This window comes from Peromyscus eremicus, chromosome 4 (genome assembly GCF_949786415.1).
Source record: "Peromyscus eremicus chromosome 4, PerEre_H2_v1, whole genome shotgun sequence".
Classification (NCBI taxonomy): Eukaryota; Metazoa; Chordata; class Mammalia; order Rodentia; family Cricetidae; genus Peromyscus; species Peromyscus eremicus.
This window is the reverse complement of record NC_081419.1, coordinates 7,538,247-7,557,385: the sequence shown is the minus strand read 5'-3', so window position 1 is coordinate 7,557,385 and position 19,139 is coordinate 7,538,247. Positions and strand designations below refer to the sequence as shown.

At 54.9% G+C, this 19,139-nt stretch overlaps 1 protein-coding gene across 3 annotated transcripts in view; it reads left to right on the top strand.

Annotated features, from left to right (window-relative positions):
* Lmx1b (LIM homeobox transcription factor 1 beta) overlaps positions 1-18,456 on the top strand; it is a 76,785-nt gene extending 58,329 nt beyond the window's left edge. The window contains exons 3-9 of one of the 3 annotated variants that reach the window (XM_059259046.1): positions 13,335-13,567; positions 15,301-15,482; positions 15,668-15,745; positions 15,897-15,963; positions 16,138-16,176; positions 17,863-18,006; positions 18,299-18,456. In XM_059259046.1, the coding sequence (XP_059115029.1) occupies positions 13,335-13,567; positions 15,301-15,482; positions 15,668-15,745; positions 15,897-15,963; positions 16,138-16,176; positions 17,863-18,006; positions 18,299-18,456 (901 nt within the window). Of the gene's footprint in view, positions 1-13,334; positions 13,568-15,300; positions 15,483-15,667; positions 15,746-15,896; positions 15,964-16,137; positions 16,177-17,862; positions 18,028-18,298 lie in introns of all 3 variants that reach the window. The other 2 variants (XM_059259047.1, XM_059259045.1) reach the window with 2 other exon arrangements.
* The last annotated feature ends 683 nt before the right edge of the window (positions 18,457-19,139 follow it).

The window sequence follows — 19,139 nt, the reverse complement described above, 5'->3', positions numbered from 1 at the left end:
TCTGGTTCCATTTGCCCCTCCCCTTCAGCTTTTCTTTCTAGGTCATGCTGGTGGTGCCTCTGGATCTTCCTTCGTACTACGCCTTTCCTAGAACCTCCCTCCAAACTTCAGAGGTCAGGTGTCTCTGACCGCCTCTCCCTGGAGGGGCTGGACCTGGAACTGTGGTGCTTGTCTTTGAATTTACCTGTCCCACTTCTTGGGGGGCCACCCACCTGGGCCGAGCCCACACCTGCCTCTTCTTACACAGCTGTTGTTAGGTGTGCGGGAGGCCCAGTCCCGTGCCTGTACACAGCACGGGATGGGGAAGGAGAAGGAGAGGAGGCCTGGGAATGCCACCCCACAGGCCTTAGAAGGGTGAGAAAAATTTTGCCAGACTCTGTAAGTGGGAAGGTGTTCTTAGCAGAGGGCGCTGCAAGGCGCCAAGGCTGGGCACTGAGTCTCCATAGCAACCTGTCTGCCAAACTCCGGTCTCCCACGCCCAAACTGTGTGCCTTGGGCAAGTTACCTCCCTGCTCTGTGCCTCAGTTTGCCCCTCATCAAAATGGGGGTGTTGGCAAGGACCTCTGAATTGCTAGGGGAGGGATCCCCGGATCCCAGTCGAAAGCGTGCGCACACACAGCGGGTGCTAAACGCTGGGGGGTACTGCTGCGGGCGCAGGGAAAGGGTTAAAGCTAGGCGCTTTTTAATTGTCAAATGACTGCGGGCGATTAGCGCTGGCAGCTTCCTCAATAATCGCTCTTCTCTGTACCTGCTGGGAGCTTAATTAAAAAACAAAGAGGCTCAATTTAAAGGCCATTACTATGCTAATGCAGCCGGGCGGGCGGTGATTAAGCGGCTCACGCGGGCAGCGGGCGGCTGGGGCGGGGCGTGGGGCGATCAGTTACCCACTAAACGGGCCAACAGTAGAGGGGGGTCCCCAGGAGTGGCCTTGCATGAGTGGCCTTGTATGCCGTGCCCCGCAGGGACACCAGGCTTAACCTGCCCCGGCCATCCCCAGCCTGCAGGAGAGAGCCCACCGGCTTTTGCCAGGTCCAGCCCTCAGGCTTCCCAGCCTACAGTCACTCTCAGCCCGCCCCCTCCTGCACCCACCTCTCAGAATCCTGTGGCTCATCGTGGGGACTTGTTCTACTCACCAGCTATAACTATGTCCTCCCAAAAGTCACCCCAAGAGCAACTCTCAGGCTCCCCCAACCACCTTCCCAACTCCTAGAAAAGTGTGGTGCCCACCTATCGGGCACTCTGCATTGAGGAAGGGACCCTACCTTTCCAAGAGGCTATCCTGGGATCTTTTTTATTTGTTTTTTGTTTTTGTTGTTTTGTGTGGGTTTTTTGTTTTTGTTTTTTGGTTAGTTTTTGTTTTGTTTTTTATTTTAAGGTTTCTCTGTGTAGCCAGGCTGGCTTGGAACTCAGGAATCCACCTGCCTCTGCCTCCTGAGTGCCAGGATTAAAGGCATGGGCCATCACTGATTGGGGAGGTGGGGCGGGAGGGAAGCGCGTTTGAAGGAAGGCTCTTCCTGTGTAGCTGTGAGCTCTGAGCTGAGCAGATTTCATCAGTGCCTCACTTGGTAGGACCTTATACATGCGTCACAACGTGGCTTCAGACCAGAGCGTGACCAGAGAAATGTGTACACACACAAATGCGTGGTGGAGGAGAGGCTTGGGCCAGATCTCGTGGTGACTGGGGCACCTGTGCTAAGACAGCTTGTGTTATGCATGGCTACATCAAGGGGAGCATGGAGCAGAGGGGAAGTGAGGAAAGGACCATCTCACCTGAAGAGAAACGAACCACTCAGCTAACAGGCTTAAGGCTTTTTGGCAAAACTCAGACATGTTCAGTAAGGGACTAGACTCTGAGAAACATGGGGATCAAGAGAGGAGGTGCTGTCTGAGTCCCTGAAGGACAAGAAGGAACACATAGGTTCTGAGGACACTTGCAGTCCACACAGGACACCTTGAAGTCTGTCTTGACTCGGTGTTTTGGTCCCTGGGTAGGCGTGTTTTCATTGGCTGCCTGGTAAGATTTGTGAAAACAAAGTTCAGTGATTGAGTTGGCAGGATTGAAAAACACCCTCCTGATCCTGGGGGAGATTTACCTTGGTAAATAAAAAAGTCCGCGTGAAGTCCAGCTGCCAGCAGGGAGGCTGGGCGGGTGTAATGCATTGCCACTGGCCATCAGCAAGGCTGAGGTGGACACAAACCCCACAGCGGAGCAAGCCCTCTGAAAAAAAATCCCTGTGGAAAAAAATCATTTATCTCAATAAAAATAATTTTAGTAAAATAAAAAAATGAAAAAGGAAAAGTTGTAAATTATTTAACTATACTAGAAAGAAAATTGATCAAAAAAATTAAATTGCTTTAATGGAGTTTCTTCTAGAACACACTAGCTCAAAGAAAGTTTATCAATGTTGATAGAACCCTAATTAAGCCCTGCTACAGTTTATACAAACAAGCCAAAATCTTTGGGTTTAGACTAGTAAACCACAATACCAGTTTGGTCAGTGTTCTGCCCCACAGCTGTGTCCCAGATCCCTCCTGCAGGGACCCCCTTCTCTTGAATGCTGCTGTTCCTTCTACCAGGAGAGCCCCCTGGATCCTCTTCCCACTCAGTCCTTGTCACCCGACACAGCAATTGGCTGTGGTGTGTGTTTGGCAAATGCTAACACTTCACATTTCAGTGAGAGGTTGGGATGGATGAGTAGGCAGACTGTGGACGAGTGGATGGCTGAGGCAATGGGTGGGAATAGACACAAGTGGATGGGATGAATAAAGGTGTGGCTAGATGGTAGATGGATGGATGATGGGTGGATGTAAGAAAAATGGATGAGCCGGGCGGTGGTGGCGCACGCCTTTAATCCCAGCACTCGGGAGGCAGAGGCAGGCGGATTTCTGTGAGTTCGAGGCCAGCCTGGGCTACCAAGTGAGTCCCAGGAAAGGCGCAAAGCTACACAGAGAAACCCTGTCTCGAAAAAAAAAAAAAAAAAAAAGAAAAATGGATGAGTAGATGGATAGTAATAGAGGAATACTTGGGTGAGTGGCCAGATGGATGGATAACTGATAGGTGGATGAACACATGGATGGGTAGATAGGTGGATGGGTGAATGATAGATGGACACATGAGTGGGTGACTGGATGGCTAGACTGATTTATGGATAAAGGGATGGGAAGATGGATAAGTGAATGGGAGAGTGGGTGGATGAGTAGCCGGTTAGGTGACTGTGAATGGGTGCATGGATGTATCATTGTACAGAACAAAAACATGTGCTTTGTCTTCAGGTCTTGAGTGTTGGACCTGCAGCCTCGCTCGCTCGCGGACGTTTCATTCCTACCAGCCTGTTCCAGTCAAATGCACTGTCTCTCTAGCCCTGCAAAAGGCCTCCGCATTCCTCATACCTTTGCTTTTTCCAGCTGCTCCCTCCTGGGATGGCCTCTCTGCTTGTCTGTCTCTGCACAGGGATTGAACTTGGGTCCTCAGTCTTGTGCAGCATGCTCTTTTACCCAATAAGCCATCTTGTCTTTCCTCCTCTGAAATACTTTTTTTTTTTTAGATAGGAACTCACTATGTGGTACGCCTGGAACCCACTATGTAGACATTGGCTTTGAACTTGGGGCAATCCTCAATTACAGATGAGGGTCACCACCCTCAGCTCTTCTGGGGTATTTGAAGCTGCCAGCAAGTTTCTGGCTGCCCAGCTCTGCTTTCTACCTGGCTGAGTATACACCTGCTCAGGCTTTGCCTTAGTCCTACAGCCCTTCCTGGGCACATGGCTCTGAACCCAGCCCTTGCTAGTCAGGGAGGACCCCAAGACAAAGCTAGTGGTTCCATGTCTCATGGTATGGGCTTTCTTGTCTTCCACCGGGACTGTGGGGACCACACAGCTGTTCACATACTCAGCACCTCCAGCCTGGGACATGGATCTGGCCACTCTGAGCAGACAGAGTGAAACCAAGTTATCACAGGTGGGCAGGAGGAAGCCACAGAGGGCTGCGAGAACAGAACCCCCGCCCCGCTGCCCCACCCCCGCCGCCACCGCCCCGCCCCACCCCCACCCCCGTGTGCCCCCGCCTGCAAAGGGACCAGGAGAGCGGCAGCCTGGTGCCTTTCCTAACACCGTTTCCTTCTTCAGTAATGAGACGTGGGGTCTGGTCTGTAGGAAACACTCCAGTAAGTCTTAGACTCTAAAACTTAGAGTGTAAGTAACAGGACTAAGGGCTGTGGAGTCCAGTGTCAGGGGCTAGTGACCGCAGGTTCGGTGGGGGAGGGGAAGGGACCTGGGTGGCTCCTGAGGCAGGGTGGGCAGCAGAAGGAAAGGAAGGAACAGTCCGGGGCCTGGCTCACAGCGGGTGCATGAATGTGGTGAGGGCAATCCTCTCTATGGGTTTAGGATAACATCAGCCATTGATTTTCCTGCCTCTACCTCCCAAGTGATGTGATTGCAGTCATGTGGTACCACGCCTGCCTTTATGGTGCTAGGGATCGAACCCAAGCCTTCTTGTATGCCAACAAACCCTCCACTACCCAAGCTATACTAGAACCCATTCTCTTCAAACACGGACGAAGCCCCAGCCTGGTGCCCTCACACACTTGGCTGCCTCCGCGGGCTTTCCTGCGTCTCTTCTGTCTGGATCAGCATCCTGAGCTGGACCACAGGTCTTCATGGGAAGGTGCTCGGACGGGGAGAGGGGCTCATCCACCTCCCCCCGTCCTAGACTTTGTCTCTCCCTGGTGGCAAGAGGGCTCCTGTCTGTTACCCAGGAGTGCCTGGTTTCAGAGCATCGCCCCACCCAACTCCATGATGAGTTCCACTGAAGATGGAACATGGTACAAGCTCATTCTGTAGGACTGCATGGGTATGCACATGTGTATGTCTGTGTATGTGTGTGCTCATGTTTGTCTGTGCTCATGTCCATACCCATGTGTGTGTTCCCATCTAAGCTTCTCCAGAACTTCAGATGTCAGGTACTGCCCCGGGCACATCCTGTCAGGAGCTGAGGACCCATTCTCCCCTCCCTTACTGTGCCTCGGCTTTCCTTTCTAATGCCCACCCCCGACTTGTTGAGAGGCTCAGACCCACCCTTCCTCTGGCGTCCTCTCCTTTGGAAGGCTCCTGGGGGTGAGGCTACTTCCGGATGCTGACCTCACCTCGCCTCGGTCGCTGGGTTGATGTCCCCAATCCTGTCTCTGCTCCTCATCCGTCATAGCCACACAGCTACCAGAGAGAGCCAGTTAAGATGCCAAACCAGAGGGCCAAACAGATGGCTTAGGGGGTTAAGGTGCTTGCCACCAAGACTGATGATCTGAGTTCAATTCCTGGAACCCTCACGGTCGAGGGAGAGAACTGACTCAGACAGTTGTCTCCCCACCACATGCACACTAAATAAATAAACAAATAAATGTTTAAATAGACTTTCAAGGGGGCTGGAGAGATAGCTTAGTTGTTAAGAGCATTGGCTGCTCTTCCAGAGGCCCTGGGTTCAATTCCCAGCACCCATATGACAACTCACAACTGTCTGGAACTCCATTTCCAAAGGATCTGACACTGTTATACCAATGCACATAAATAAAGTTAAATAAATTATTTTTAAAAAGACTTTTAAGTGCTAGTCTCTTAGCTCGCAGCCCTCCCAGGCCACATGAGCAGCCCTCCCCCAGCTCTGCCTGCACCTGGGTCCCTTCCCTCTGTTCACCTGCTCCAGCCATGGTGCTGGACACAATGTCACTTCCTGGCACACTCCGACCTCAGGGCCTTTACACTGCTGTCCCCCACAGCTGGAACCCCTTCCCTAGATGTCCAGCTGCCTCTGACTGCCCTCTCTAAAACTGCAGCCCTCTAGACCCCTCATTGCTCTCTGTGTTTCTTTATTGTCTCCTTTGGTACATTGTGTGTGTGTTGGTCTCTTTGTTCAGATAGACACACGCTATTCTAACCTATGGAATGTCCCCTCTGCTGTGAGAATGGAAGTTGAGGTGGAGCCTGGGATGGTCCCTTTCTTCTGCTCCCAGCTCCATCCTCATTTAGTGCCTGGCATGGAGAAGATGCCAGTGTCTGTGGGATCCCTGAATGTATGCCTGTTGGTATGAAGACAGTACCTAAGTCTCCAAACTGGGCTAGTCCCTGCCTGCCTATGGCTGATGACCTCCAGCCCTGGCTGGGGCCTCCCCATTGTGCCCTGGAGGTGGATCAAAGGGCTAAGAGAAGCCCGGGGCAACCCTCATGCCGGCTGGGCAGGCGGCAGGTCAGCAAGGCCCTGCCAAGCCCTGGCAGGCCAGGAGGTACCACACCGGCAGCCAGTGAGCATGGCCAGCCACGCTGCACATTCCAGCCGCCTGATTGACACGCACTCCGGGCCTGCCTGCGGCTCCTGCCGCATCAAAGCAGATGTTTGCAGCTGGTTTGAGTTGGATCCCATCAACAGGCCCCTTTTTGTCTCCAAATAAAAAACAGCTAAGCCCGGAATGATAAGGATGCACAGACACATGGGGGAGATGTCAGTAAGTCCCAGTGATGGGCTGGCTCCTGTGGTCCCTCCCACCCCTACTGTCCAGGGCCCTGTCCCTGGGCTTTGGAGGCCTGCCCCTCACCCCTGTACCTCCATCATAGGGTGCCACTGCCCCCAGCTGTAAGAACCCCATGCCACAGGGGGGCTCTTGCTATTTTGAGCCCCATCAGTGGAATCTGGAGTCCTGCCACCACCTGAGTGTGGCCTGGAGAAGGCCACCACACCTGCCAGGTGGGCACCCAACCTCCATTTCCTAACAGGGAGCCAGACTGTCAGGATAGAGGTATCTTGTCCCAAAATCAGGAAGCTAGTCGGGCAGAGCTAGGATTCAAAACCACTCCTGCCACCTCCCAGAATCAATTCCCTAGGCCTGTGTTATGTCTCCTCCACAAGGAAGTCCCCAGCTGTCCTCCACACTTGTCATCCCAGCCTCCTGTGGTGAGCACAGCCTGGCAGATCACCTGCCACACCGTGGCCATCTCTGTGGGACCAGGCAGTCTGGCTCTGTGGCCAGGCATCCTCAGAGCCAGCTTCCAGAGTGTGGCTGGATGAATCAAGGAAGGTGCTGCAGTGGGCACAGAAGGCCACCAAGCCAGCAGCATCCATTCACCTGGTCTCCGTCGGAGAGAAGAATCCAGCAGTTACATCCAGGAGCTCTGGGGCTTAGCTAGGAAGCATCTGCCTCAGCCACCGTCACATTCTGACAGAAGCCTTGACTGAGAGAGGCAGACAGACTCCGGTGTGTTTCTAGAGAGAGCAAATCTGTGTCTTGTTACCTAGTGATATTCTTAGAGCCCCTTAAAGAAACATAATTTTTTTCTCACCCAACCTGGCTGCCATTTCATTTTTCACAAAGTTGTTCATCCATTCAACAAACGCTAATAATCTCGGTGTCAGACCTGGGGTGAGTTAGACCCAGTGGCAGTTCCTAGCTCAGTAGGGACACTGGACACATAAATACAGAATGGCTGAGAATGCATCAGGGAAGCCCTCACAGAGAAGGGGACCTCTGAAGCAGGCCTTGAAGGATGAACAGTCCAGAAGCAAAGGGAAGATTGAGGGCCAACCTTGGAAGCCGACGGGAATTGCTGGGTTTGGGGCAGTGAAAAGCAAGTTGGCTGGTGACAGGCCAGGATGTGGCTTAGAGGGCCATGATTTGATCATGGGCTTTACCTTGAGATTATTCTGTGCTCTCAAGTGTTGTGAAGTAAACTGAAGTCTGCTTTGACTCAACGAAGGAGTGTCAGCTTTCCGTCACTGTCACAAAACCCCTGAGGCAATCATCTGCTAAGAAGGAAAGATCTATTTTGGCTCATGATTTTAGCGGCCTTGGTCCGTGGTCACTTGGCCTAGTGGCTTTGGGCCTGTGGTAGGGTGGAACATCATGACAGTTTCCAGGACCCCTTTCAAGGCACAGGGACCTAACCTTTCCCCTACCTTCCCAAGAAACACCACCTGCTAACAAGGCCACAGGCTAGCCTCGTATGAGCCTTTGTGAGACATTTCCAAACCACAGCAAGGAAGTAAGGCTAGGTTTCTGAGTGTCTTCAGGCTCCCTCCTTATCAGTTGAGAAGCAGCAGTGTCCGCTGGGGAGGAGTGTGGTGATTACAAGGCCGGGAAGCTGACTCATCACTGAAGCCGCCCACTGAGGCCTTGTCTCGAGGGCTGAAGGAGGTCCCTGAGAGCCACGAGCACACACGTGGAATAGAAGTTATCCTCAGAACCCAGCTGGGGCCCCACAAACTGTAAAGTGCACTCATGGGCCGGGCGGTGGTGGCGCATGCCTTTAATCCCAGCACTCGGAGGCAGAGCCAGGCAGATCTCTGTGAGTTCGAGGCCAGCCTGGTCTACAGAGTGAGTTCCAGGACAGCCAGGGATACACAGAGAAACCCTGTCTCAAAAACAAAAAAAAGTGCACTGATGGATCATGCTGTGCAGTGAGGAGGAGGAGGAGGAGGAAGGAGCTCCACTCAACAAGAGTGCTAAGCTCGTGCTTGGGTAGTTTTAATTTATCTATTTTTGTTTTATGTGCATTGATGTTTTAACATGGAGGTCAGGTCCCCTGGAACTGGGATCACAGACAGTTGTGAACTGCCATGTGGGCGTGGCATGTTCACAACTGCCATGTGGGTGCTGGGAATTGAACCTGGATCCTCTGGAAGAGCTGTCAGTGCTCTTAACCACTGAGCCATCTCTCCTGCCCCAGCGCTGGGAATCTTGAAGAAGTAATAGAAGCAATCACAGTCCCCTTTTACCCATCCAGCCCCAGGAGCCCTGCCACCCCCCACCACTACCCCCACATCAGCAGCATCTATCGTTGTCCCCATTAGACTGAGGCACAAGAGTATATACTTAAACAAGGTTCCAGGGCTTGACCGTGACAGAGCCTGGGTTCTGAGCTCAGCATGTACCACCTGAACTCTGGGGTCTGGCTGAAGACATCTGGGGTGAGGACATCTCAGAAAGGCCAGTGTTGTATGCAGCTAGAGCTTTGCTCCAGACATCCCACAGTGGCCACTAGCTAAGAAGTTCATCTGTTAGATTTGTGACCCACATTCAAATCCTCTGCAAAATACTGTGTTTTCAGACTTTTTTAAATTAGCCTGTTATGAGTTTAATAAATTATGCTTTGGACAAACCAAACCAATTGCTGATGGGAATAGGATCTTACATCCTGGAACTCTTTCAAAGAGGGAAGTCCTCATGATAGAATATTTTACACAGTGATCACTGAAAAATGTGCATAGAGAGTGATGTTCAATTTGGTTTTTATTTATTTTATTATTATTTTTAGAGTGGATCTCATGGATCCCAAGCTGGCCTCAAAGTCACTATATAGTCAAGGATGACTTTAAGCTTACTGACCCACCTCCTGAGTGTTGGGATTACATGTGTATGTCACCATGTCTGGCTTATGCAACCCTGGGGATCAAACCCAGTTTCGTGCATGCTTAGCAAACATGCTGAGCTTATTTCCAGGCCTCGGTTTACTTTGTAAAGAACCCAGACCCTTTGTGGAGAGGAAGAATCATGGGGTGTGATGTGGATTGGGCCTCCAGGAAGCTCATAACCTTGGGGCAGGTGCACAGACCCGGTACCCAGAAACAAGGCCCTCTGGACTCACAGGGTCAGAGCAGTGCTGTGTGTGACCTTGGACAAGTGTCTGCCCCTGCCTCCCGGTCAGTCTGTGAGTCTAGAGAGATGACGCAGGTGGACGGCCACCAAGCGAGCTGTTCTGTCTCTGAGTCCAGAGAGCAGGACCCATTATGGCAGAGGGGAGCAAGAGGGACTGGCCCTGGGGGTTCTTGCAAGGCATGCTGGGACTTGTACACACAGCCAGGAAACTGCTCCCAGAAATCGTGGGGGCCCCAATAAGCAGAGACCACAAGGCCCCCTGAACCAGCATGGTGCCAAGGGCCTCCTAGGCGCCTACTCTTCCCAGTTGCTCTGTAGTTAGTTAGGACAGCCCCACCCCCACCCCGACTACCACCATTTTGGGGGTTTGAGACAGAGTTTCCCTGTGTGGCACTAGCTTTCCTGGAACTCACTCTGTAGACCTCTAACTAAGAGATTCTCCTGCCTCTGCCTCCTGGGTGCTTGGGTTAAAGTTAGTGTGTGCCACCACAGCTGCCTGGCTCGTTTTTTGTTTGTTTTCTTTGTTTTTAAGGCAGGGTCCCATGTAGCCAGGCTGGCCCCAAACTCTGCGTAACCAGAGATGACCTTGAACTTTTCCATTTCTTTTTATTACTGTATGTATGGTGGGAGGGCATACGTGCTAGAGCATGCCACATGGAGATCTCTCCTTCCTTCCACCTTTCTGTGTGTTTGAGGGATTGAACTCGGGTTCCGACTTACGCAGCAAGTCCTACCCAGTGAACCATCTCATTGGCCCCAACCTTGAACTTTTGATCTTCCTGTCTCTACCTCTCCGATGCTGAGATTACAAGTGTTTACCACCATGCCTAGTTAAACTTGGTGCTGGGGATGGAACCCAGGTCTCCGTGCATGCCAGACAAGTACGCTACCAACCGAGCTTCATTCCCAGGCCAAATGTTCCCATGTAATAGACGGAGAACTGGAGTCTCAGAGGTTAAATGTCTTACCCAAAGTCACATAGCAAGGGAGCTATGGAGCTAGACATAGAGTGCTCATCTATGACTCGCAAAGCCCTGGCTTTGCACTGTGAAGTGGTGGAGCCAAGGTATGCCCCCGCCCCGTCTGCCGGCAGCTTTAAGCTGGTAGCTCCTGCTTGCTGTGCCGAGAAGCAAGCTGAGGCTGGGAGAGAGGACTTGCTCACAAAGCTTCCAAGCTTCCATGATGGCAGTGTCCTGCCTGTGGCTGGCCCGCTCCTCCTTGGCTCTCGGTGGCTTCTGGTTCCAGCCATGTGCCCGTGGTGAAGGGGATGAGAGAGAGAAGGGGATTTGGAGAGAGACGGGAACCCCCTCACACACACATGCACTCGAGAGTAGCTCTCACTCTATCCCTGCGTGGTAGACAAAGCCGGCCCCGTAATTGGGAGTGAGTATTTCATACGTGCCCCCCGATGTTTTATTGGGTGGAGAGATGCTTGGAGACCGAACGGATGGCACATTCCGTTTATAAAGTGCACGCCGTTTGTTTTATTTCCCAGGCTCTTGCAATCTAGATAACAGATGATGCCCCGAGTGCCTGTGCTGCCTGGAAATGGCTGCTGGAGCCTTCGGAGGGTATTAATAATAGATTGTGTTGATAAGCTTGGAGAAAGTCGCAATCCACCCCCTGCTGCCAAGGCATTAGTGTGGCTGTTGAATGCGGGAGCGCCAGCTTGGTGGCATAGTCGCTGAATGCAGGTCACCCCCCAACACACACCCTGCTGGCTGCCTCTCTGCAGCCCAGGAAGCTCTGTGTCTTGGAGTCCCACAAGATGTGCTGACTCTGGCCTGGGACCTGGGCCTGCCAAGATGGCCAAGACACGAACAGTTTCCAGCTGTTCAGACCCCTGCAGCCCTTACTGGGTGCCTTGGTCAGGTGCAGAGCAGCAGCGAGGGGTAGGCATCTGCTCTGGGAAGGAGTCCATGGCCAGACGGGTTCTTAGGATCTTCTGCCTACCTATGGCTGCCAATGGGACAGGTTGGGCCCTGAACAAAACTACCCGGCCTGTGCCTTCCTTGCAAAGTCACAAGCTGAGGTGGGGCTAGAGGGTTCCCACTTGCCTCAAGCACCTGTTCTGACCTTCAGTCCCACACCCAGACTTTGCATACCCACACCACAAATCCACACAGAGGCCCCCTGGAACTAGAAGGAGCCATAACCTGCCTTGAGGTATCCCCACTAGAGCTGGGACTACTTTGGAGACATACATAATGGCTTCTTGCTGACTCACATGCTCAATGTCATCAAATCCTCAGGATGGTCTTTTGGTACCCCCACTTTGCAGCAGAGCAACTTGAGGCAGTAAGGAAGTTCAGAGGCAGGTAGGGGAGGCCACGTGCCTTAGACTAGGGCATCATCACAGAAGGCTTCCCAGAGAAGGTGGCATTGGAGCTGGGTGTTGCAGGTTGAATAGGAGTCTGCCAGACAGAATAGAGGTGGGTACGGGAGTTGTCCCCAGGCCGAGAGCTCTGGCCGGTGCCAGGGCAGCAACCAGGACTGTAGGAATCCCTGTCCACTGCGCCACAGCATTTTGTGGTGGGCGGTGCTGATGGCAGCCCCGGGAAGGGAGGCAGGGCTGGAGCCTGCCATTTACTGCTGTCCCTGCACCAGAACCGATTAGCAGAGAATTGCAGCTGTAATCTGTGCCCGTGATGGCGGGCCATAAAGAGGGATGGGACGCGCAGTGCTCCCAAGGTGGCGCCCGCAGACGTGGCCCGGGGATGCGGGGAATGAAAAATGGTTTTAATTCCCTCCCAGCAGCAATAATTTGATTCTTCATAAATTTTTCCATCAAAGTGTTGTTGAGGCTGAGTTCCCACAGAGCGAGCGTGTGGCAGGGTGGGGTGTGGGGAGGAGTGGTCAGCAGAACAGCAGGACCCTCCAGCACAAGCCAACCAGGGGCATGGAGACCCTATTCGGGCTGGACCCTTGGATGGGAGACAGAGCCTGGATCAGCCCACACGGGGAGTTGTTTGTTACATCACATGTGTGCTGAGCATGAGGAACTCCGGTCTGCACTTCCTTTTCCTCATTCCTAAAACGGGACCAGGTCTCTCTGATCTCAAGGCCATTGCAAGATCAGGTGACATGCACGGGTAACGTGCTGAGTACAGCTACTAGCCATGTTTCAGTAAGCTGTGCCCAGGCTGAAATGAAGGGACAAGAAGGTGATGCCAAGCCAAGGAGCAGGGACGGAGCATGCCCAGGGCTGCTGTGAGGGTGCTCTGGAGACCTCGTGGCTGTTCTGAGGGATTACAGCCAGGAAGCCAGGGGTAGTGAGGTGGGATGTTCTCCTAAGGGCACTAGGGAGCTACAGTAGTGTGGATCAGGAAAGAACAAGATCAACGTGTGTTACAAAGTCTTCTGTGTCCTATGTGCACAGGTGAGGGAAGATGGAAGCGTTTGAGGATCTGGAAGCCCAGGGTAGGGAGAAGGGCTGGAGGGCAGGGCAAAATTGGGATTATTTGGCTGTGGGGGTGAAGGAGGCTAGTGGTCAGGAAGTGAGACTGACCCTGAACACTGCCCTCTAGTGGCTACCATGTCTGAGCCGGAAGACCCAGAAACAGAGTTGACCGGTCCGTGGGACGTGCAAAGGAGGAGGGTGTTTCCCCCACTACCACCCCACTGCCTGCCAGGGTGGCAGAGGGAGAGGTCCTGGGCGAGACTCTCTCAGCCCAGCCTGTGCCTCCTTCGTGCTCCGCAGGCTCTTCGCGGCAAAATGCAGCGGCTGCATGGAGAAGATCGCGCCTACCGAGTTTGTGATGCGGGCGCTCGAGTGTGTGTACCACTTGGGCTGTTTCTGCTGCTGTGTGTGCGAGAGGCAGCTGCGAAAGGGTGATGAATTCGTGCTCAAGGAGGGCCAGCTGCTGTGCAAAGGGGACTACGAGAAGGAGAAAGATCTTCTCAGCTCCGTGAGCCCCGACGAGTCCGACTCTGGTGAGCCTGGGCCGGGACAGATGCAGGACATGGTTCCCTGGGACGCTGGAGGGGGGCTTCTGAGCTCTGCAGACCTGCACCCACACACATAGAGCACTGGTGTGTCACACCCGTCCCTGTATGCCACCCTAGTATTTATCTGGCTGCCAGCCCCAGAGCACACACACCTGTATGCCTATCTGACCGCACATGTACCCAGTGCCATAGAGACACCACCCCATGTGCCCCTATGTGGGGACATGTGCTCACACACCCAAGCATGCAAAGCTCTCCCTAGGCAAACACACACACACACACACACACACACACACACACACACACACACACGTATGTGCTTCATATCTCTGCAGCTAGCCAGTACACTCATAGGCTACATATGCATGTTTGTATAAACACTCACATGCACTGTGAGTGCACACACTTGCTCTCTGGCAAGGCCTGAAGTTCAGCTGGCACCCTGTCACTCCTGAAACCTGACCAGGGTACATGCTGAGATGACTGGCCTGTCCTTTGAGGTACCCTAGGCCCACAGGAATGGCTTCTGCCCCTGTGGGGAGTGTCTGCCATTGCCAGGGCCCCAGTGTCTGGTCCTCAGTGTGGCAGAGTCCTTATGTACCTGCTGCTGGCTATCCCTGGGTTAGACACTGTGACAGCATCCCTGTGGCCACCTGCACTCCCATGGAAGGCAAGAGCACTGGCCCAGCTTACAGATAAGATAAAAGGGATCACAGTCCTCCATGTGGGGCTCACCTCCAAAAAAAGTGGGGCTAGGGAGAGGTAAGGGGTGTCAGAAGCTGATGACCGTTAGGAAGCTCAGCCATGTACCTGGCTCTCTAAGGCCCCAAACCCTGGGGTCATGGAAGTGTTTGTGTGTTGCTTGGTGTACATACATGCTTCTTCATACCACATGTGTCTTGGCATGTATGCCCCTGCCTGTGGGTACAAGCCTCTGTGTGCCCATGATTGTAAATGTCTCTAAGCAGCACATGTGTGGACCTCTGTGCCAAGATGCAGGTGTGTGTACCCCCAGTGAGCACACTGTGTGTGTGTGCACACGCTTGCATCTCGCAGTCCTAAGTCCTCCTGTGAGGATGCCTGGCCCCTGCGTCTCTGTCAGCTGTTAGTCCCTGGAGGTCTCAAGAAAGAAGGCTCCTGACATTCTTCTCTTTTCACCCTGGTCCCCAGCTAGCATGACACATGACCCTAAGAGGCCAGCCGAAGGTGGGTTTCAAACATGATGAGTTGGGGAAGCCCAGGGCCAGCCTGGGCCATAGTTGCCACATGCCTATGGAGGAGGCTGCTGGCCTTCAGAGACATGTAAGAGCAGATCTGCCCTTGTGTGGGAGCGCCAGCATCCTGCACACACTCTAGTGTGTATCTACCTGAGGTTCATGCGTGGCCATGCATGTGCACCTGGGTCGCATTCCCCACAGGGGCCTGATTCACTGTCTCCCTGAGCCCATGAGCACCAGCGACTGTAGATGATGCCACAGGAAAGCTTGTGGGTCAGCAGTTAGACCAGGCTGGCCCAGAATGAGGGAGTGAGGAGCGTATATTGGGGTCATGGGACGTGCAGGAAGCAGGAGATGAAGGTCCAGGCAAAGAAGGCCCTATGGGCGTAGGGAAGGGACCACTTTATCCTGAGGCCACTGGGGGCCACAGCAGGTGGGGGGAGGAATTCTCACCTCAAGATACAAAGCTTGAACTGACAGGTTGGATTGTGTCTTCCACAGTGAAGAGTGAGGACGAAGATGGAGACATGAAGCCGGCAAAGGGGCAGGGCAGCCAGAGTAAGGGCAGTGGAGACGATGGGAAGGACCCGAGAAGGCCCAAACGGCCCCGGACCATCCTCACCACGCAGCAGCGAAGAGCCTTCAAGGCTTCTTTTGAGGTCTCCTCCAAGCCCTGTCGGAAGGTGAGGAGTTTGGGGGGGGGGGAATGGTCTGAGGCCAACACCCCTCTTTTGCTCATTGTGGGTCCAGCTCCTCCTCCCCAACCCACTGCTATCACTGGGACAGGAGTGTCCCTCCATCCCTCAACCCACTGCCACCTCTCAGCTGCCATCTACACTGACCGCCCTGCCCCCTCTCTCCGGGTCAGGTCCGAGAGACACTGGCGGCAGAGACAGGTCTCAGCGTGCGTGTGGTCCAGGTCTGGTTTCAGAACCAAAGAGCAAAGGTGAGAGGTCACTGCTACTCCAGGGTCTAGGGCACACCTGGGAGGTGGGGATGGAGAGAAGGCAGGGAAGGGTCCATGTGGGGTGAGGGGCATAAAGGGGGCCTGGCGTGCAGGCTGAGACTGAGTGGGTGCCTGGCTTGTCCCCCTGCAGATGAAGAAGCTGGCCCGGAGGCACCAGCAACAGCAGGAACAGCAGAACTCCCAGCGGCTGGGCCAAGGTGAGCCCCAGAGACATGGGGAGCAGAGGTTGCACAGGAAGGGTGGTCAGGATCGGGAAGAGTGGTCAGGATCGGGAAGAGTGGTCAGGATCGGGAAGCGTGGTCAGGATCGAGAAGGGGGGTCAGGATCGGGAAGAGTGGTCAGGATCGGGAAGGGTGGTCAGGATCGGGAAGGGTGGTCAGGATCGGGAAGGGGGGTCAGGATCGGGAAGGGTGGTCAGGATCGGGAAGGGTGGTCAGGATCGGGAAGGGTGGTCAGGATCGGGAAGGGGGGTCAGGATCGGGAAGGGTGGTCAGGATCGAGAAGGGGGGTCAGGATCGGGAAGGGTGGTCAGGATCGGGAAGGGTGGTCAGGATCGAGAAGGGGGGTCAGGATCGGGAAGGGTGGTCAGGATCGGGAAGGGTTGTCAGGATCAGGAAGGGTTGTCTGTCAGGATCGCTGCTGTGGAAACCACTGTTGTCCCCTGTCTCTCAGTGTGGCCTCACATCCTGCCCACCCTGGTTCACTCTGCTCTTGTGGAATCCCTCTAGGCCAGGATTGTCAGGCTTACCTCATGAGGAAACAGAGGCCTGGGGATATCCAGGGACCTTCTGGGATCCCACCACTAGCAAGGGGCGAAGCTGCCCATATATAGGGCTCCAACCTGTACTTTAGCAGTGACATATGCTGGCTGCTCACTCATTCTGTGAAAGTGCCCCAGAAAAGCTGGGTGGGGGATGGGGAAGCCTGTGGTGGGTGGCCGTCGGCAGTGAGGAGCCAGTCCATGGAGTGGAAGGCAGGTTGTCCAAGGTCAGAATCTGTTTCAGCACCAACAGCTTGGGCGGGGGATGGTCTCCATGGCTACACAGGGACATGGAGACTTTGAAGTTATGGAGGGAAGGGGGGTACAGAGAGCTCCAGAGACCGCCAGTGTGGTGGAGGGGACAGAACCATCTGCTTGCGGGAGCGGGTGGCCCTGGGAAGATGCTAGGCACCCACAGGCAGCTCTCTGCCACTCAAGGCTGGAGCCAGGCCAGCGCCCCAGCCTAGACTTGGGGACCTACTGACGAGGTTCCAAAACCCCATATCTCTTATTTCTCTTAGAGGCCCTTCTGGGGCCACAGTCCTCTGCCTCCAGCCACCAGGCGCCCCACTTGTTCTTGGAGGACAGCATTCCTTGTTCGCCAGTGGCCCCTGCTCCCTCCTAGATGCCACCTAGAATCCTCCGGGCCCACCAGAGCCCATTTGGTGCTACCTCACTGCCCATAATGCCTCTGACCCACCCTTCCCTCTGTTCTGTGGCCATCCGGGGAGCGGTTGTCCATCGCCCATTGTATCCCTCTGAGTATGGTTTGTCTTTCTTACAGAGACCTTGACAGGGTCCCCAGGGCCTCCCCCACTTCCTCTTCCCCAACAGACCCAGCCTCCCAACATTTCTCCACAGCACCTTCCTTGCTTAGATAGCCCCAGAGGGGACCCTGCTGCATCCCGTTCCTAAAACACCCCATCGGCCTAGCTACCCTACAACGTGTTTGCCGGCCTCGCTCCCTGATGGCCTGGCCCCAGCTGCTGGACTTCCCAGGCCCACCTGGCAGACCATCCCTCCCCAGCCTGTGGCGTCCCTTCCTGGTGGTGCTTGAGTTTCTGCGGGCATGAGGGCTTTTCCTAGGCTTGGGTTCCTCTTAGTGCTCCCCCATGGTGAGCCTTGGTACATGGCTACTGCCAACACAGCCTGCTGCCTCTCCAGCTGTGCCCTTACAGCTGGAGCTGATGGAAGACAGAGCAATGGGAAGTCTTTGGGGGAAGGCACTGGAGAGAGCCGGTGGAAAGTGCATCTAGGAGGGGAGTGGCGGGCATCTGAAGGGACTCCCAGGACAGGGCAGGCAGGACCAGTTGGTGAAGGCATCCATTGTCCTCAGAGGTCCTGTCAAGCCGCATGGAGGGCATGATGGCCTCCTACACGCCACTGGCCCCTCCGCAGCAACAGATCGTGGCCATGGAGCAGAGCCCCTACGGAAGCAGCGACCCCTTCCAACAGGGCCTCACGCCGCCCCAAATGCCAGGTGACCACATGAACCCCTATGGTAAGCTGCCCCACCCCCATCTGCCCAGCACTGCCCTCTGTCCGCCGCCGCCGCCGGGCAGACAGAGGCTCTGACAGTCCTTGCTGCCCTAAGCCGAGGGCCCAGGGCCCAGGGCAGTCCAGCGAGCACTGCCAGCATGCCTCCCCGTGACGGGGATATGCCTCCCCCTGACAGCTGCCCGTAACCCCTGGCCACCGAGCCTGCATGGCTGCCAGGACCCCCTGAGCCCCGGCCTACACCCAGCTCCTGACATCCCTTCTGCACCCCACAGGGAACGACTCCATCTTCCACGATATCGATAGCGATACCTCCCTCACCAGCCTCAGCGACTGCTTCCTCGGCTCCTCGGACGTGGGCTCCCTGCAGGCCCGCGTGGGGAACCCCATCGACCGGCTCTACTCCATGCAGAGCTCCTACTTTGCCTCCTGAGAGCCAGCCGGGCCGCATGGACGCTTGGGCCTGGGCCTGGGGTGGGACCACAGGCCTCTGCAGCCAGCCGGCCCCCAGCCCACCACCCGCTCAGACTCTACAGACAGCCATACGGTGCCCTCCCCTCGGCCAGCCGGACCTGGCTCAAGTGCCCACTGGGCACAGCCAGACAGGCAGATGGGTGCAGCTTGGGCAGGGACTGTGTCCTGCCCACAGAGACCGTGTGACCCCTGGGGACCCAGAGCTCTTGGACAGCCAGCCACTTGCCTCCCAGCCCCTGACTCCGTCACCTTCTTTCCCCTCCCCACCTCTTTTTTTGGGAAGCTTATATTTGTTCTATTTTTTCTTAAACATTCTCTCTGTTTCCAGCCAAGCTCCATTGTCCCTGCAAGGTCAGCCCTGGGACAGTGCCTGGTACCTGAGAAACGGTTATACGGGTGTCCTGCGCAGGTGACCACTTCCCCTTCTGGTCAGCGCAGGGGATGGTTTCTGGGTCCAAGAGGCCCAGGGTCACTGTCCCCAGCCCTAGGCTGGGGCAGAGCGGAGGAGGAACCGAGCAGGGGTGACAGGCTCTCTGGCCCTGCCTGGACTAGGAGTCCCAAGTAAGAGGAGGGATGTGGGCAGAGCCCAGAGACCCAAAGGGACAGAGATGCGTGTGTAAGGCACACACATCTGCAGGCACA